We start from the raw sequence: 18,454 nt of genomic DNA on the forward strand, positions 1-18,454 counted from the left end.
TCCCACACAGTGACATGAAAATGACCTCGTCCCAAGCTGATTTCCACTCAGGACATACATAACATGGATCTAGCTAGCCACAACCCAATGAGAACCAATGCCCTGTGGTTTCGTCAATGGATCCAAAATAGAGATCGAGGTAAATCAAGGTTCCCCTCCAGTTGCAGATATTTGTTCTCCAGACCTCATGCCCAGACATTGGGAACGATGAGATATGAGGACTGGGACTCTCATTATCTTAGGCATTTTTCAGAATCGTTCATTTTAATGTCTGAGACATAAAAAAAAATCTAAAACTGGCTTCTGAGACATTAGCATCTGTCAAGGTGACAAGTCTCTTTTCCCTCTCTAATGTCTTCCACTGTGATGGCTCCAGTCTTCAGAACTAGACAGACATCTCATCTTTACAACTGTCTACCACCCAATTTGTACCAGTCAGCTCCGGCTATGATGAAAAGCAAGCCAGCTGCATAATGACTTTTAAATCAACACAGCATCTCAGGAGCTGGGAAACTCACAACACACCTCTCTGAGTTGAGGCTTTCATTTTAGGAAAGAACTTAAAGACTGAAGAGGTTTAAGGTTGCTTTGAAAACATTACTAGCATATAGTGAGGGGGTAGGGACTTGTGTAGGGAAAGACAAGAACTCAAGGGTCGGGAAGTAAGGGGAGGTTGGCAGTCAGGGCTCCTGTCTCCACGGAGAATGGCAGTCCTGTGGCTCTGCCCCGTCTCCTATGGGGATTCAGCTAAAGTGTCCAATGTTCTGAAAGAGCATGTAGTCATCTCTGCATGAAACTGCAACCATCTTACCTGATGTCCACGCCTTCCCTTTTCTCCCTTGGGGCCTTGGATGAAATTATCAATTCCAGGATCCCCCTGAGAAAATAAAAAGTGGCCCTCCTCAAATGGACAGCAAAAGAAAAAAGGGGGGAAGGAAAAGGGAGAGACAAAAGGAAGAACTGTTTTAAGGGAAAAGAGGAAGGATGGGAGAGCTGGCTTAGGGGCAGAATAATCGCATAGCATGTGCGAAGCTCTAGGTTCTATTTGTAGCATCAGGTGAGAAGGGAGAAGGGGACGGGGCAGGGAGGAGGAGGATCAAGGAGAACCCTTTCCATTGTCCAGATCTGTTTACTTGATAATCCCAGAGGCCCAACTCAATTAAAATCCCAACTCTTTCTATACCCAGACCATCTGTAAGATGGTTTGACCCTCCGATCTCTAGCTTGCTTCGATGCAGTAAAGATAGACTGAACAGGTGCCTCGTTAACCAACCCCAGATCATTCCTAGCCTCTGCATGGCTCTTATGACCGAGGAATCAAGGCAGAAGAAAACAGATAGCCATCACTCACGGGATCTCCCCTCAGCCCAGGCTCCCCACGAGGTCCAGTTGGTCCAGGCAGACCTGTCGAGCCCTGAAATTACAAAGAAAAAAATGACAAATAAATCACATCATAAAATCAGTCAATGCTTGAAAGAAAAGTATAAAAGGGGGAGTGGGGGACCAGGTTTTAAGTAGTCCTTGAAGCTTAAAATATTCACAATCACGTTATGGTTGAAGGGTAGATATTAAGTTATTGTTTCTGCAAATCCTCCCCCTGCTGCACCCTGAGGGAGTTATCACCATACTTGACTCACATCTCAGGAACTAATTCTGCTGCGCACAGTAGGACCCAGGCCTCCCCAGTGCTCAGCCCTTGGTCTTTTCACCCCCTCCCTGATGCCCTGTAAGCATTTAGGAGGGTAAGGCATGACCTTATAGGGCCATTTTAGGGGTTAAGTAAGGAATTGAAATGTTCAATAAAGAGTTGGGTACAGGGTATCTGGTTTATTGTACTTCTTCCTAGGTCCTGTCCAACTTCTGCTTTGTGCTTCCAGAGTCATCCCCCATGCTGTAGCCTCCCTTACCCAGAAACTACCAGTAGCCCCTAATGACTAAGCAGGAAGAAAAACTAAAGTTATTTTAAATATATATATTGAACTGACGTTGGCTTTCAGGACATTCCTCCTAGCCTTATGTCCTCTTGTGATTTTTTTCAGTGATGGCTATCTGTTTTCTTCTGCTTTCCTGACTAGAAATATCCTGTTTTGGAATCTTTTCTCCCATATTTCTCCCTCACAGAGGTCTGGGAAAAAAAATACCCAATTTCCTGAGGTCTCTGGAATTCTGAGGTCGCCTCTCTCCCTTGGTCTCCGCTCAAATGCCTCAGTCCCAGTGGTAGCCACCTTGGCCTCTTGGTCCTTTGTCCTTCACACTTCAGCATGTCCTGGATGCAGTGTCCAGTCCCTACCCTGTCATTTCTCTACCTGTGTATTCACTTCAGTGGTGATCTTATATCTACTTTCACGAATTGCTTGACCAATGTCTGTCTCTCCCCAGGGAAGCCAGTCCTGAAATCCAGAGCCACATCTGTTTTTACCTTCCATTCTAAATTATGTCTGGGTTCCAACAGATGCTCAGTTGATACTGATGATTGATCAAATAAAGGGGAAAGACCCTGTGTGTTTTTCTCAATTATGTCCCCGTAGCACTTTGTTTATACCATTGACATCCTTTGTCATGGCATACCTTGTACTACAGTCTTTGTATAAACTGTACAGACTATTAGCCCTTTGTTAGCCTCAGCCATGACTTATTTATTGTTGAACCACTCCCTGTGGGTAGCAAAATGATGTCATGGGTAGGAGGCACCTGATGGATATTTATTGAATTTATCTCAATTTAACTGAAATATAAAGTTTTTTATGTTAGGGAAACATGGTGTTCCCCCAAACTGTGACCCACGAAGTTCTAGTTTTTAGTTGGCCTTTCTAGTTGGAAAGTAAACCTTGATAAAGAGATGTGGTTTTTGGTTCTCTCCTTCTGTTTCCCTATTAGGAAGCTGGTCCACAGCACTGATCGTGCACCCCAGAAATCAAAGCACTGCCTTAATTTCACACAGAGGTCAAACAATGACAAGCAAATAAATTTAACCTCCTATGTAAACCTAGCAATCAATAGACATTGACTCTAAGTCTGTGTGGAGATGGTTCCTCTAGCCAAGTTAGAGTCTGTGCTCAATTAGTAATGTCTGCCAAGGGCACAAAATGGAAGAGGTAAATTACATGCAACAAGTATCTCCCTTCCCCTATACAGAACTAAATTTAGGACAGGAAACAGAAAGTAATCACCACCAAAGACACAAAGAAGAGAGAGATCCCTACAAACAGCCATAATGGAGGGTTGTGTAGCAACTACTCCTAACTGAAACATTTTATCCTGGAGGAAATCTACCTTAGATTCAGGAAGTAAGCAACTCAGGATACTTCAGGAAGTTCCTGAAGTATCTAAAATGCACCAGGCCTCCCCAGAGTTATGGACGCAGTAAAGAATGGTGGGGAGAGAAGGTGCTCTGATGTCGAGACTCTGCCTGAGGAGATTCTATAACCCAACCTTTCCAGTTGTCTACAAGTTATGCATGGAGTTGCAAGGCTACAGTCTCTGTGAATTATCACCATCCTGGGGAGGGCCTTTTGGTAATACAGTTTCTTTTGAGTCATGCATACCCCATAAGTAACCTTTCACCCAGACATTTGTAAGTAACCCCAATAAACTCATCATTTCACTAAGCAGGACTCTGGACTCTGCAAGAATCATTACTTTGGTCTGTCCTTGGTTTGCTATCTGGGGTGAGGAGGCATTGGTTCATGCCTCCCCAGGAAAAGTCTCCCATAACATCAGGGAAATTATCATGAGAAAGAAGGAAAGGAAACCAGACAATTAAAAACAAGTCAATGTTCAAATGAGCACGGAGGGTGGAATCATGGAAAAGGCATGCGTGGGGGAAGGGGCAATACCAACAGGGGCAAACACACAGAGAGAGGTAAGCACGAGGAATGTTCTAGAGGCAGAGGCTGGTATAGTCTGGCTGGGAAGGAGGCTAAAGGACCCCAGTGGGAGACTATGTCATCAGTGACAGGGACCCATGAAAAGCTTATGAGCCACAGAGTGACCCACTCACAGTACAACGCACAAGTCCTACAATTCACGCAACTTGGTTCACATCAACCTCTCAGGTCCCAAGTAAAGCTTTCAAAGGGTCATCTAACATGACCTGCCTTTCACACTCAGTCTCAAACAAAACCAGTAGATGATTCCTTCCCACCACTTAAACTGCTGGTGTTTGATGGTGCATCAGAAAAGACGACAGAGGAAAACAGCCTCATATTTTACCCGACTGCCACTGCTTCCTTTCTCTCCAGACAACCCTGCGGCTCCACGATCACCCTAGGAAAAGGAAAAGAACATAGACAAGGCATCTTTATTCTATTAGTCACTCTGGAAGCTTTCTTCATGTCATTTTACATTCTAGCCAAGAGTGGGACTGTGTATTCGCACCTTTGACAAGAGGGCAGATCAAGGGCTCTGAGTAACTCTCACACCAAAAACGTACCAGATTAGGTACGTTAAGACGACAAATAAAAAGAAATTCTTAGGGTTCTCAATGAAGAAAAAGTAGGTAACCTTTTAAGAGAAGCAAATAAAACTTCTTGAACTGGAAAAAATAATACGTGGTTTTAAAATTCTACTGGCACATTAAATCACAGAGTAAAAGTTTGTGATGTAAGAAATAGTAAATTAGAAACCAAAGCTTGAGAATGTGAATACCTGTGTTTTCTCCATGGTCTTAGGCGACCCCTGAGAAAAAGCTGTTCAACCCCCAAAGGAGTTACAACCCACAGGTTGAAAAGCAATGGAACAGAGGAAACAGATGCTATGCTTTGTGTCTCCCATCTCTAGAAGTCTAAGTGATGCATCTTGATCCCAGTGTGTGGTGCCAGGAGATGCTGTGAACCTTTAAGAGGTGCAGCCTAGTGGGAGGCCACTAGATTCAGCCCTCAAAAGGAGCCCTGGGACCAAAGTCCTTTCTTCTTTTTTTTCCTTCTTCCCAATCACGAAGTGAGCAGATCTCTCCAGCAAACCATTGTCTTCTGGGACTCCCCCATCAGGGGCTTAAGAGAAATGGGTCTACCCAACCATGGATTTGAATTTTAAAATCATGAACGAAGGAAAATGAGCCTTTTCTCTCTATATGCAAATCACCTTGGGTGATTATGCAACAGGAAGCTGATGAATATAATACCAAAGCTAAAAACTTCAATACGGTAATTTTCTACAGATTTTCTAAGATTGGTAGAAGGCAGAAATAGATCCAAAAGCTTAACAAGCTTCAAGCAGAACAAATAAAATGAAACCTACACCTGGAGACATCTTATTGAAACTGTCAAAACTAACAGCAATGGGGATTTTTTTTTTTAATGCAACCTGATATATATTTTTGAAATGCTGCTTGCTGAGAGATAATTATTTTGACAGCTTCTTGGCAGTAATAATGAAAAATCTAAGGCAAAAGAAGACAGAAACTAAGAAGGCATTCTCAAAGTGCTGAGAAGGAACAACTCTCAAAACAGAATTGTTTACTCGGTAAGCTAGCTCCTTTTTTTCTTTTTTTCTTTTCTGAAATAGAAACATAAGATAAGGAAATTGCAGAGAAACAAAAGCCCAGGGAGTTTACAAGGAGCCTGACTGTCCTCAACAGAAAGTCTGCGAGTTGTTTCTTGGTTTGTGTCATTTCGTTTCATTTCATTTTTTAAGATAGCAAAGATTGAAAGGAAGGCATCTGTGATGCTGATAAACGTGGGACTGACGCTAAGAGAAGGCCGGCTGTATAAAACAGTTTGAACAACAAAGCCGGGGCTGGAGAGATGGCTCAGCAGTGACGTCCTCTTCCAGAGGGCCCAGGGTTGGTTCCCAGGACCCACGTGGTCTAGTTATCGGGAATGCAATGCCCACTTCCGGCCTCCACAGGCACCTTCACACATGGGCACATATTCACACATACGCACAAATATAAATCATTTTTTAAATGTCTAATGGCTGGAACTTAACAAAATATGAGATAGAAAGGAACTTCACGACCATGACAGGCAGCCTGGGAACAGGCCGACTGAAGTTCAGGACCCTTGTATTGGGTGAATGAGGACAGACAGCTCAGTTTAAATCCTGCCAAGGGTGCAAGTTAAAAGGACCAATCAGGAAACGCTGTCCTCATTGTAACAGTATCGATGCCAGACTAAGATGAGAGCAGATGAGGGATTATTTGTAGTGAAGTAAGAGAAGCAAGGGGGAGGGGACGTAGGAGAGGAAGGTGAGTAAGAATGAAGGACCTGGCAAATATATACAAAGATGCATAATTTCTTACATACTAACTTAAAATTTTTTTAAAGAACCATTAGGTCAATTTTTTTTAGATTTATTTATCTTATGTATATGACTACACTGTGGCTCTCTTCAGACACACCAGAAGAGTGCATCGGATTCCATTACAAATGGTTGTGAGCCACCATGTGGTTGCTGGGAATTGAACTCATGACCTCTGGAAGAACAGTCAGTGCTCTTAACCGCTGAGCCATCTCTCCAGCCCCCTAGCTTAATTTAAAAAAAATAATAATAATACTTTGAATTCTGTGAAGTAAAGGATTCTTTTTTCACTCCAAGGCTCAGGGAACACTGTAAGGGGTGGGTGTGGGGGAACGCAGATAGAATACAAGAGGGAGAAGACAGGCACTGTATAAAGCTGTCTTCTGGACCCAACACAGCTGTTACACCATAAACTCGAGGTGACAGCAGCTGCGTGCACAAGACTGGTCTCCTCAACATTCCATCGTGCAGTGAAGAGACCACACCCTCCCCTGAGAAGCCATAGGGTTAATGGTTGCTATGAGGTAAGAAGCCAGTCCTTACTGTAGCCACTGGCAAGCTTCCCTTGCTTAAATGAATAATCCCCACCCATGCTTATGCAGCCAACCCTGACTAAAAGCAGCGGGCCACAAACAAAATGACACACACATGCACACCCGCACACGCACAAACACACACACATGCATACACACACATGCACACAATAATGCTAGAGTAGTGGCAGAACATATAAAGCAAGATGGTTCCATACCTGTTCTCCATCTAAGCCCCCAACACCTTCCTCACCAGGGTTGCCCTGTGGAAAGGAAGGGCAGAAGTTAAAAACAGGAAGCACAAGATGGGGTGCTTCCCGTATATTAATTTCCTTGCTAGTGTTTCTTTTTCAGCTGACAGAAGAGTACAGAGTTGCTGAAACAATGTTAACACCACATCCAATTATTTAAAAGTAACAATTTGGTCTTCCCTCCTCCATATGTTACATCCTGACCTCACTGTCCCCACCGTACCTTGGACTCTTTTTAGAGTATCATATGATACATATGGTAGTTCAATTACTATAGAGCTTTCCAGGCTTAAAAATAATATATGTCACAATCTTTGAGCTTAAATATCTGTCTTCCGAACAGTCACCCATCAGCCAGGCAGTCTCTTAGCAAGCTCTACTTCCTTGTCTTAGAACCAGGTACTTCACTCAAGCCTTCTTAGAACAGGGGATGGACTCAGGATTTCCCAATGGAGCTGCCACCCAGGGCAAGAAAGGGGAAGGCGGTCCTACCTTCTCTCCTGAAAAGCCTCTTGCTCCCTGAAATTATGAAGAAATAAAAATAATTAAGACTCAAAAGAGTGAAGTTACCATGAAAAAAAAAAAAACAAAAAACAAAAAACAAAACCTGCCTGCACTTACTACAGCAATATTCACAATAGTCAAGCTAGGAAATCAACCATGTACCTATCAATGGAGAAATGGCTTTGGTGTTTTGTTTTGTTTTGTTTTGTTTTGTTTTGTTTTGTTTTGTTTGATGTGATATAGATATACAATGGGTTGTTAGTTAACGGTTTTAAAAGAAAAATAAAAGAAACATTCCATCATTTGGAACTGTAAGGCATTGTGTTAAATGAAACAAGCTAGACACAAAGAGACTAGTGTTACCTTTATAGAACTTTTAAAAGTAAAAATAAAAAGTCAACCCAAATGTAGAATACTGGTCGTTAGAGGTTGGGGTGGTGACAGGGAAGAGCAGAAGGGGGGGGGGGGGGCTGGGGCTCCACTGGTGTGCTCTATGTGCAGCTACTGAAATAAGACTTTATCCGTAGATACACTCCAGACATATTCATCAAAAATAAGATAGAAGGGACTGAGGGCTGAGGATGCCACTCAGTGGCAGAGTACTGGCTTAGCTCATGTGAGATCATGTGAGGTGTAGTTTCAGAAATGAGAGGGGGACAGGGAGAGGGAAGGCGAGTGGGGAGGGGAGGGAGGGGGGAGAGAGAAAGAATGAGATGAGATTGGGCTTGATGAGCTTCTTAAACCCTTGACTCATTTACAAAGTCAGGCTTCTTCGCTTGAAGAAAATGTACTAATTAGACCAAAATGAAGCTATCCCTCTCGGATGAACGTAATGGGAGATGCTGGGGGAATGTTTTGTGCACTGTGCACTCAAGTGCTGATCTCTGTACCCAGAGACATGGGTGCAGTTGGGCTTTGGAATATTGTCTCTGTTATGAAGCAGCTCCTGACTCAGTATTTTGTAAGACTTTGTTCTTCACTATCTTCTGATTGGTTAAAATGAAGAGCTGGACAGAGTATAGCTGGGCAGGAGAGAAAAAGGCAAGACTTCCGTGCCCAGAGAGAGGGACAGGGTCTCAAGTGAGATCCAGAGAGTCACCATCTAGACACAGATGAAGAAGGAAGCACCGGGGCGAGACCAAGATGGCAGGTCACATGTCTGGGAAGTGGCTGGGAAGTGGGCCCGGCCAGCATCAGCACACTTCTTCTGAGCATACTGAAGGAGATCCTCCAATCCTGGAAGCTTCCGAGCCATTTAATGCAACCATTTAAAGAGGTTATCTGCTCATCTCCCCCTTAGCTGTTAAAATTCGGCATTCTCAAGCCTGCCTTCCAATCACCAGCACACTCAACTCTTGTCTTGAGGACTTCCCCCTCTCCTGGGACAATAGCCTGCTCTCCCCAAGTGCAGGTCAAACTAAAGTACTAGAAAATTAATTCCCCTTAGGATCAGCCCCCAACTCTTTCCTGATGAGATTTGGAGTAGAACCCCCAGCTCCCTCGTCCTAGCGCAAAAGGCTGAGGTGCATGTTCAACACTGACCACCAGAGCTCCTCAGCACAGACTTGCTCCACCCACAGGCAGAATCTCATAGTTGTCTTTTTAGGTCTCTTTCCCTCTATCTTACATCATTACTTCGTTCTTGAGGTCTTGGGATACCTCCCTGCAAACTCTTTGTAGGTTTTACTTCCTGGCAACCATCAGTCTTCAGAGCTAAAATTCCATAGCTGTGGTGAGGAATTACGATGTTTCTCCAACTCAAGGGGTGAGAACAGGAATGGCGAATAATCTCAAAGTTCAAGGTCACACTTACCTTAGGTCCTCTCACACCTGGACATCCTTGCTCACCTCGGAGTCCAGGAAGACCTCGGGGGCCTCTTTGTCCCTGTGAAGAAAGACACAGGAAGATACTCTGCCTCCATGCCACTGTGGTGGTTTGATGATGCTTAGCTCATTGGGAGGGGCAGTATTAGGAGGTGTGGCCTTGTTGCAATGGGTGTGGGCTTTGAGGACTCCTGGTGCTCAGGCTCCACCCCGTGCAGAAGAAAACCTCTTCCTGGCTGCCTTCAGATCAAGATGTAGAACTCTCAGCTCCTTCTCCAGCACCAAATCTGCCTGATGCTGCTAGGCTCCCACCATGATGATAACGGACTGAACCTCTGAAACTGTAAGCCAGCTCCAGTTAAATGCTTTATGTGTAAGAGTTGCCTTGGTCACAGTGTCTTCACAGCAATGAAACCCTCACTAAGGCATCTACTGAAACAATTCAAACTAGCAGTGATGCCCATCAAAGGAACTGGAACATAGATGGTCCCTACAGTTTTACATCTTCAAACACCTGGCCAGACGTGGCCTACAGGTCCCCAGATTATAATTCATCAACTGGCCAAGCTGAAGCCCCAAATAAGAAGCAAAATGATATGCTTATCCCTGCAAAACTTCAGAATTCAAACCTCAGATTTGTCTTAATATTCCCTTCAGATAGCTCAAACCATGGTCTCACAGAGAATGAATTGTTTAACACTGTTGTCAGTGACATCCTTCCTGTCCCTAAGGTCCCTGTCAGTCACCTCAACTCAGCAGCTTATTCTGTTGAGAATCACCTAGTTGTCCCCTTATCTTTACAGTTTTGGGGGAAATCTACTTTTCATGTATCTTGCTTAGGTTTGTTTGTTTGTGAGTGAGTGACAGAGTCTTGCTATGTAGCCCAGGCTAGCACTGAACTTGTGATCCTCCTGCTTCCAAGTACTGAGATTATAAATACATACCACCAAGACTGGTAAATGTTTTGTAATTTTTTGAAGTTTATTATTATTGGGGTGTGTGTGTGTGTATGTGTGTGTGTATACATATGTATGTATGTGCACTGGTGTAAGGTACTACAGTGAATGGGTGTAAGTCACAGGACACTTTGCAGGAGTTGGTTCTCTTTTCACTGTTGATTCTGGGGGTCAAACTCAGGTTGTGGGGCTTACACAACGAACACGTTCACCCGTTGACGAATCTCACTAGCCAACTTCCTTTTTTAATATATTAGAATCGCCTGCTATGCTTTGAGTTTTGTGTCAATCTAGCATCTCAGCAGAGATGCCAGTCACATGGAGTTGGGTCCTCCAATCTCAGTGTCTAGAGTCCCAGAAGGCCTCAGCAGCCCAGCTGAGACCCCAAACATGGAGGAACACCTGGCCTTTGAGCCCCTTTTGGTTTTCTCACCCACAAGGTCATTGATCATAACAAAATATTTTTTCCTTTAATCTTGTGCACAGGTGTCAGTGTGTTCATGTGTGTTTGGTGTAGGTGAAGCACATCTGTCCCATGGTCTGGTATAGAAGGAAGAGGAACTTTGTCTTCCTGCCTTCCACCTTGTTTAACATGGAGTTTCTTGATCTTAGCTGCATAGGATCCCTGGGACCACGGGTGTCCCACTACAATATCTAGCTTTATAGGCGTTCTGGGATTCAGACTCAGGTCATCATGCTTGCATAGATTTGTATGAGTACGTCTGCGAGGTCCTCAGTTATTGTTAAAAGCATAAAGACTGAAGGATAGGGGACTAGAGAGCCATGGGCGAGAAAGTGTAAACTCAACTTTAAGTGAGTAAGTTCTGGGCTCTAATACACAGCATGACAGCCACAGTGAACACACAGCATTAGCTGCTCAAAATTCTCTAAGGAGGCTGATCCGAAACGTTCTTGCCGCACACCAGAAAAAGTGCTGACTGCCACGTGACCAACCTGCCAATATGGCCTCAACTGTATGGCAATCTCACAGCATGCGTGTATATGAAAACACTGAGCTTAACACACCTCAGGACATGCAGTTCCATCTGTCAATTAAATCTCAATAAGGCTGGAGTGATAAAGAGTAGAACAGTGTCTTGAGACCAGAAAGGTTGACAACCAGGGGTGTGCCTGCAAATCATCTTTAAAATAGGCTCCTGGGACACAGGACTTTAAAAATCAACCCATGGGATTCGTGTGTCTTCCTGGTATTGTTGGTATTGTTGGGATGGGATGAAGATGTCCCACCATGTATATTAGGGATGGCTCTAACATACATTTTTGTTCACTGATAAGAAAATGGTGTATCCTTCTCTTGAAACAGATCCTGGGGGTGGAATGAGATAGCTGAAGTTTTATGCAAACCTTAAGTGGTTCGCCATAATTCCAGAACCTTCGCTGCCACTCAAGAAAGAACTGAGTAACTGTGTTATATATTAAGAATGGACATGGTCTCTCTTCAGTTCATCTTGTTACACCCAGTTCATCTTGTTACACCAGTCACAAACATGGAGGCTTGATCAAAGTAGCAAATCTCCTCAGTTTAGCTGATGGTTAACAGGTGGGAGAGGGGACAAGAAAGGAAGGGAGGCTGAGAATGGGGAAGATCCAGTACTCACGTGGTCTCCCTCTTCACCAGGATGGCCGGGGAGCCCGTCCAAACCCCTCTCTCCCTGAGAAAACACGAAATTGAAATAGGTAACTCAGACTCTAGATTCTTCATCGTTTCTCAAGTCTATGAAAAATAATTTAATTGCTACTACAAGATAGCCTTGTCTCACTACATCTATGTGTTATTTAAAAAAAAAAAAATCTAGCTATTGGAGGACATGCATGGAAAGGGGATCCTTGGCCTGTAGTCCAGGGAGACTAGGAATACGGAATACTTATGTGTCTGGCTGATCAGATTGTTGCTGTGCTTACACAATATTTTTAAGCCATTCTAGCATGAAAACTCAGACTGAGACCAGTTTCTAGTTTAAAGTTTGGGGGGGGAGGATAGCTCTTTGACCTTACTTTTAAAACAATCTGCAGGGTCTAGAGAGACTGCTCACGGTTCCAGCAACCACATGGTGGCTCACAACTATCTATAAAGTGATCTAATGCCCTCTTCTGTCTGGCATGCAGATAGAGCACTTGTATACATGAAATAAATAAATCTTAATTTAAAAAAATAAAATCTGCAAAGGTCAGGCTTCAGATTACTCATAGGGAAGAACCAGTTTGTTTCTGACTCAACTATTTAGTCTTCTTGTTTTTTGTTTTTTGTTTTTTGTTTTTTGTTTTTTTCAGTTTTAAGCTTAAAAACCATATCATCCTAAGGAATGTTGGCTTGCCATTTAAAAAAGTAGATTTATTTAGCCTAAAATTCACCGAGAAAATCAGTGAGGTGTGTTTTATTTGTAAAATTCAATACAACCAAGCACTCAGTTCTAACCAAGCAGGGAAGTCAACCTTTTCTAACCCTCCAGATGCTAGCACTGGTGACTTGGTGACTCAGTTGCCACACACAGTAAGAGGTTCCAAAATTCAATCCTCTAGTCTAATGTTAAAGACCATGAGAAAGAAACCTGTCGATAAGGACTAGTTTCAGTTTCTTTTTCAAAAAGTCTTTATAGGACCAGGGATGTAGCTCAGTTGGCAGGGTGTTTGCCTGACATACATGAAACCCTGGGTTCAAACCCCATCACTGCATAAACCAAGCATGGTGATGCATACTGCTAATCCTGGTGCCTGGGGACTGAAGCCCAGTCAATCAAAATATCAAGGTCATATTCAGCTACATAAGAAGTTCAAGGCCAGGCTGGGCCACATGAGACCTTATCTCAAAAAAAAAAAAAAAAAAAAAAAAAAAAAAAAAAAAAAAAAAAAAGAAACAAACAAACAAACAAAAATCATTGCACTGCTTCAAATCAATCAGACTGATCTGCAAACCCATCAAGAACTCATCCCAGGGGTTGACAAGATGGCTCCCAAATTGAGAGAGCAGACTGCTTTTGATGAAGACTCAAGTTCAGTTCCCAACACCCACAATGGATGGGATGAGACAGCCTCTTCTAGCCTCTGCAAGCACCAGCTCTTGTCTGCACCCATACACAGGCGTGGGGGTGTACATACAACTAATAAAAAATTAAACCTTTAAAGTTAAAAAAAAAAAAACCTCATTCCATCCTTGGATGGTGGCACACACCTGTTATTATCTTCAGCTCAAGGTAGTCCTAGCTACCTGGAGAGCTCAAGGACTGTGTCAAAGATGGTGGCTTTAGCTCAACTCACTCAGACTATGTACCTGTCACAAAACTTTGGTTCCTATGAACAGGGAACCTTGGAACCTGACCAGCCCTGAGCACCTAAGGAACACTTCCATGGGCTGTTCTTCCTTCAGTGTGCTAAGGACTAACACAGAATTAACACAGATGAGAGTCAGTTGCTGCATGAAACCAACGACTATATCTTTTCTCAAGGTTTAATGCTGTGAAAAGAATGTTAGGAGAGGGAAAAGGTATGAAAGAAAGAAAGAAAGAAAGAAAGAAAGAAAGAAAGAAAGAAAGAAAGAAAGAGACCGGAGGGAGGGAGGGAGAGAGGGAGGGAGGGAGGGAAGAAGGAAGGGAGGGAGGGAGGGAGGGAGGGAGGGAGGAGGGGAGGGAGGGAGGGGGAGGAAGGGAGGAAGAAAGGAAAGAAAAGATGCTGGACAAGTCAGATCTTTGGAAAGTGGAGACTCCTATGCAGAGGTGGGCTCTGGGACTGTATTTTTCAAATTAACATGGAGAGGGGCTGGGGGATGGCTCAGCAGGTGAAATGCTTGCCCCACAAGCATGAGGCCCTGACCTTGAGCCTCAGCATCTGGGTTGCTGGGTGCACCAGCACATGCCTGCAATCTCTGCACAAGGGAGGTGGAAAAGGAGAACTCTGCAGCTTGAAGGCCAGTTGACTGGTTTAGCCAAATGGAGAAACACTGGGTTCAGAAAAAGTCCTTCTTAAAAGTTAAAAGTGAACAAACTGATGGTCTGGGCTGGACATAGTGCACATCTTTAAGCCCAGCACTTGAGAAAGATAGGCAGGCAGATATATGTGAGTTCAAGGCCAGCCTGGTCTACAGAACAAGCTCTAAGCCAGACTACATAGTGAAACCCTTTCTCAAAAATAGAAAGGGAAGAAAGGAAGAAAAGAAAACAAAAAAAAAAATAAAAATAAAAACAAATAAAAAAAAATAAAAATAAAAATATGACCTGAATTTGACCCCTGGACACACATGGTGAAGAAACCTGATTCTCAAAGATTCTCCTCCTACCTCCCATGACCACTATAGCCTGCACGTGTGTACATACACATGCACACAAATAAATGTAATAAAAAAATTACATTGAAAATCAATTTAAACAAATATAAAAAGGCAGTATTATATGGCAAAAAAGACTAGACTATGGTGAAGTCGGATAAACACAGCTCAACTTCCAAATGCCCTTTTGTGCTGTACAATTTGGGGAGAGTGTTGTCCACTCTCAGGACTTCAGGATCACATATGTAAAATAACAAGATCCTCAAAGGTTTGCTGGACTGCAGAGTTAGAAGCAGGCTGTGAGGATGTAAGAGTGGGTGGACACTAGGTACTGAGTGTCACCTCTCTCCCTTCCCCAGCCTCACCCAGGAATTCTTACCTCCTCCCCGAGACTCCCAGGATCACCTCTGACCCCATCGTCTCCATAACACTTGGCCTGCACATTACAGCAGGTCCTCTCCACAATTGTGTCCTGAAACACAGAACCTGTGTCACATATGGGTTTTCCTTCTGGGTTACACTACACACTAGACAGGCAAAGTTCTCCCCCTGCTCCACCCCCCATCCCATCCTCCACGTGGTTTCAAAGTCATCATCATCATCACCTCCACCATCATCATCACCACCACCACCACCATCATCATCAGGACCAAGGGAAGAACAAAGCTTTGGAAGAGGACTCACGAGTTGCTTCAGTAAGACGCTTGGGAGGGACGGCAGACTGGAGCTCAGAGGCTGCCTGTACACAAACCCTCTGCCAAACTCCAGCTCCTGCAGCTCTTCTAACTTAGGAGCACCTCCCAGGCCAATGAGCAGCAGTCCCGAGAACCCTTCAAAATGTCAACAGTGAGGTTTATGACCCATCTGTCTCTGTCTCTGTCTCTGCCTCAGTTGATCACCCATGGTCCCACCATCACCACATCCTCAGTCTGCCTCATCTCAAGCTGTATTTTTGTTAAAAATCAAAATAAGTTCTCAGGCTAGGTGGGGTGGCTTACATCTGCAGCCCCAGAATGTGCAATTGGAGACAAGAAGATCGGGAGTTCAAGGCCCACTTAGGCTGCAGGAACTGTTTGGGCTGCTGAGACTGAGCTAACTAAAGAAGAAAGAGGGAGAGGTAGGGAGGAAGGGGAGCGAGGGGCCTTGGCCATTTAACCTGCACCATGATTCATGTAGCACAGGTAGAGGTCTCCACCTCCAGAGATTAAAATATTAATGAGTTATCTAAAGGGGGGGGGGGTTGGTTGTAGCTAATTAAGTTATCCCCTCTCCTCTTCCCCCTCCCTATAAAAAGCCAGGGGAGCCTGGTTTTTCGGGGAGCTCGAACCATCTACATCTATTCACCACTCCAAGAACAGTAAAAGCTTTGGAAAACTGGACTCCACGTGTCTCATGGGCCTGCCGCTGCCAGGTTCCCAGCCTTTGAAACCCTGAACCTTGTCGGTGCAGCCGCTGGCCTGCCTGCAACGGCTGCATGAATGTGGGACCCTCCGCCAACCCAGCGGTGTGGGAAACCCGCCCGGGACCCCTCTGCCAGACCGCGGTGGGACCCCGACGCCCGCCTGACTCCTCCCCACCCCCACCCCCCACCCCACCCCCGCCGCGAGGTTCCCACACACACACAGGGGAGGAGGAGGGGGAGGGGAAAGAGGAGGAGGGAGAGAGAGAGAGAGGAAAATACAATTAGCCTTTTTTTTTTTATTACTATTGGTGTTGTTTGGTTTGATTCTATTTGTTTCATAGATATTCTACTTATGTAGCTCTGGCCGGCCCAGTGATTTCAAGAAAGCCCAGGCTAACCTCAAACTATCAGTGATCATGCTGCCTTTCCTTCAAATGGCATTTTTTGTTTTTGTTTGAGGTTTATTTATTTTTATTTTGTACGTATGAGTACCTGCCTGGATATATGTATAAGCACTACATATAGTTACCCACAGAGGCCAGAGGAGGTACCAGTCTCCCAGGACTGGCCTTACAGATGGCTGTGAGCTCCCTTGTGAGTGCCTGACACTGCACCTAAGTCCTCTGGAAGAGCAGCCAGTGCTCTTTACCACGGAGCCAGCTCTCTAGGCCCTCCGGTGCCACTATTGTATTGTTACATCCTTCTAAAGCCACCTTGAAGTTGGCTTGCAGTTTACTCCTGGAAATTATGTCACAGGACTGGCACAAGGTAAAGACAGTCACTTGTTGCCAAGTCTAACAACCTGAGTTCAATCCCCAGACCCTCGTGGTAGAAAGAGAGCATTGATTCCCGCACATGGTCCTCTGACCTCCACATGTGTGCCATGTGTCCATCCATACACACTTATGGACATGTGCGAATGAAAATGATCATGTGACTGCCCCAAGGTATGACTGAAGAGAATGTGGATCTGAAGGAAAGAACAGCCAGAGGCATCAGAGGGTCTAGACTGAACCAGATGAGAGGAGAGAGAGGGAGAGAGGAGAGAGGAGAGGGCAAGCAGAACAAGAGAGGAAGGAGCCAAGGACCGAGAGAGTGCCAGAGGAACCACAAACAGAACCAAGAGAGGAGAGACCCAAGCATGGGGCCAAAAATGGCTGGATTATATAGGATTATATAAGCTTGTATACGGATTAGAAGCTGGGGAAGGAAAGCCCAGCCTTGGGCTGGGAATGTTTAAGGTACGGGCGGGGTAAGAATTGTTGGGAAGAGGCACAGGTACTGAGTGAGCCTTGTTCCAAGTTTCTTTGGGACCTGACAGTGTGCACACACATGAATATACACAAGTAAACAAAAGTTAAAATGAATAATGTCCAGTGATGTAGTATAATGATAGAACACTTGCTTAATAACACTATATATATATATATATATATATATATATATATATCACCATCACCCTGGTAAGGAAAGAAGGGAAGAATTCTGGTAATCATGTGACTGCTTATACATATTCCGATCCCCTTCCCCTTCTTGAGGATGCATGGTAAGATTGCACTTCTAAATTTTAGATTTATTTTATTTTATACCTATGAGTGTTTTGCCTCTATATATGTCTGTGTACCAAATACATGCCAGGTACCCTCAGAGGTCAGAAGAGGGATTTCCAGGATCCCCTGGAACTGGAGTTACAGACAGTTGTCAGCCACCATGTGGGTGCAGGGAGCCAAACCCAGGCCCTCTATAAAAGCAACAGTGTTCTTGACCACTGAGTCATCTTTCCAGCCCCGGGACTTCATTTCTTAGGGAAAATTATAAACTTCAGTAAGCCTCAATTCCTTGCCTTGAAAAATGTTTTAAGTTTAAAGTGATAGTGTTGCTCCATCAAATAAGATGTGAACAGAAGTGACACATGTCACTCTCAGAGACAACTCTTCAGGACAGTGTACAATTCTGCCATTTCCCTGGCCACGGTGGTTAAAAAGTACCTGAGAGCCCGAGAGATGAGCAGGAGGCATAAAGTACACATACTCTGACCACCTCAAGCCATGAGATTTGGGGGTTGTGTGCATTTGGACAGAACTTATCCTACTAATGAAATAGGCACTAAAAGATCAGTGAAGTCTGCTCACACAAGACCAGATGGACATAGGCATTTAAGAAATTCAACCAGGAATTGCCATGTTTGTTGAATGTCATAACAAGCATGACTTAATATTTTGATCAGTAAACTGTCATCATATACACAGTTGGCTTTTTGCTACTGAACAAGCCACTGACAATCTGTAGGGGGCCGACTTTTAGCAGAAAGCAGCTATCAGCTTTGCAGCCATCTTGAGCCATATACCCTGACATGAGACTTGGATTACAATAGCCTACAACAGCTGAACACACTCCAATAATCTTGGTTTAGATACCTTGAGATTAAAGGTGCGTGAGATTAAAGGTGTGTAATTTAAGAGTGT

At 44.2% G+C, this 18,454-nt stretch overlaps 1 protein-coding gene across 1 annotated transcript in view; it reads right to left on the bottom strand.

The window, feature by feature from the left end:
• Window positions 1-18,454, bottom strand: part of LOC117693537 (collagen alpha-4(VI) chain-like) — a 108,767-nt gene that overhangs the window by 55,742 nt on the left and 34,571 nt on the right. Inside the window, exons 10-18 of the mRNA XM_076917815.1 lie at window positions 15,272-15,417; window positions 14,967-15,059; window positions 11,928-11,981; window positions 9,342-9,413; window positions 7,517-7,543; window positions 6,992-7,036; window positions 4,213-4,266; window positions 1,352-1,414; window positions 812-877 (exon numbers count right to left, since the gene is read on the bottom strand). Of these exons, the coding sequence (XP_076773930.1) occupies window positions 812-877; window positions 1,352-1,414; window positions 4,213-4,266; window positions 6,992-7,036; window positions 7,517-7,543; window positions 9,342-9,413; window positions 11,928-11,981; window positions 14,967-15,059; window positions 15,272-15,417 (620 nt within the window). The remainder of the gene's footprint in view (window positions 1-811; window positions 878-1,351; window positions 1,415-4,212; window positions 4,267-6,991; window positions 7,037-7,516; window positions 7,544-9,341; window positions 9,414-11,927; window positions 11,982-14,966; window positions 15,060-15,271; window positions 15,418-18,454) is intronic.

The sequence above is a fragment of the Arvicanthis niloticus genome, chromosome 21 (genome assembly GCF_011762505.2).
Source record: "Arvicanthis niloticus isolate mArvNil1 chromosome 21, mArvNil1.pat.X, whole genome shotgun sequence".
Classification (NCBI taxonomy): domain Eukaryota; kingdom Metazoa; phylum Chordata; class Mammalia; order Rodentia; family Muridae; genus Arvicanthis; species Arvicanthis niloticus.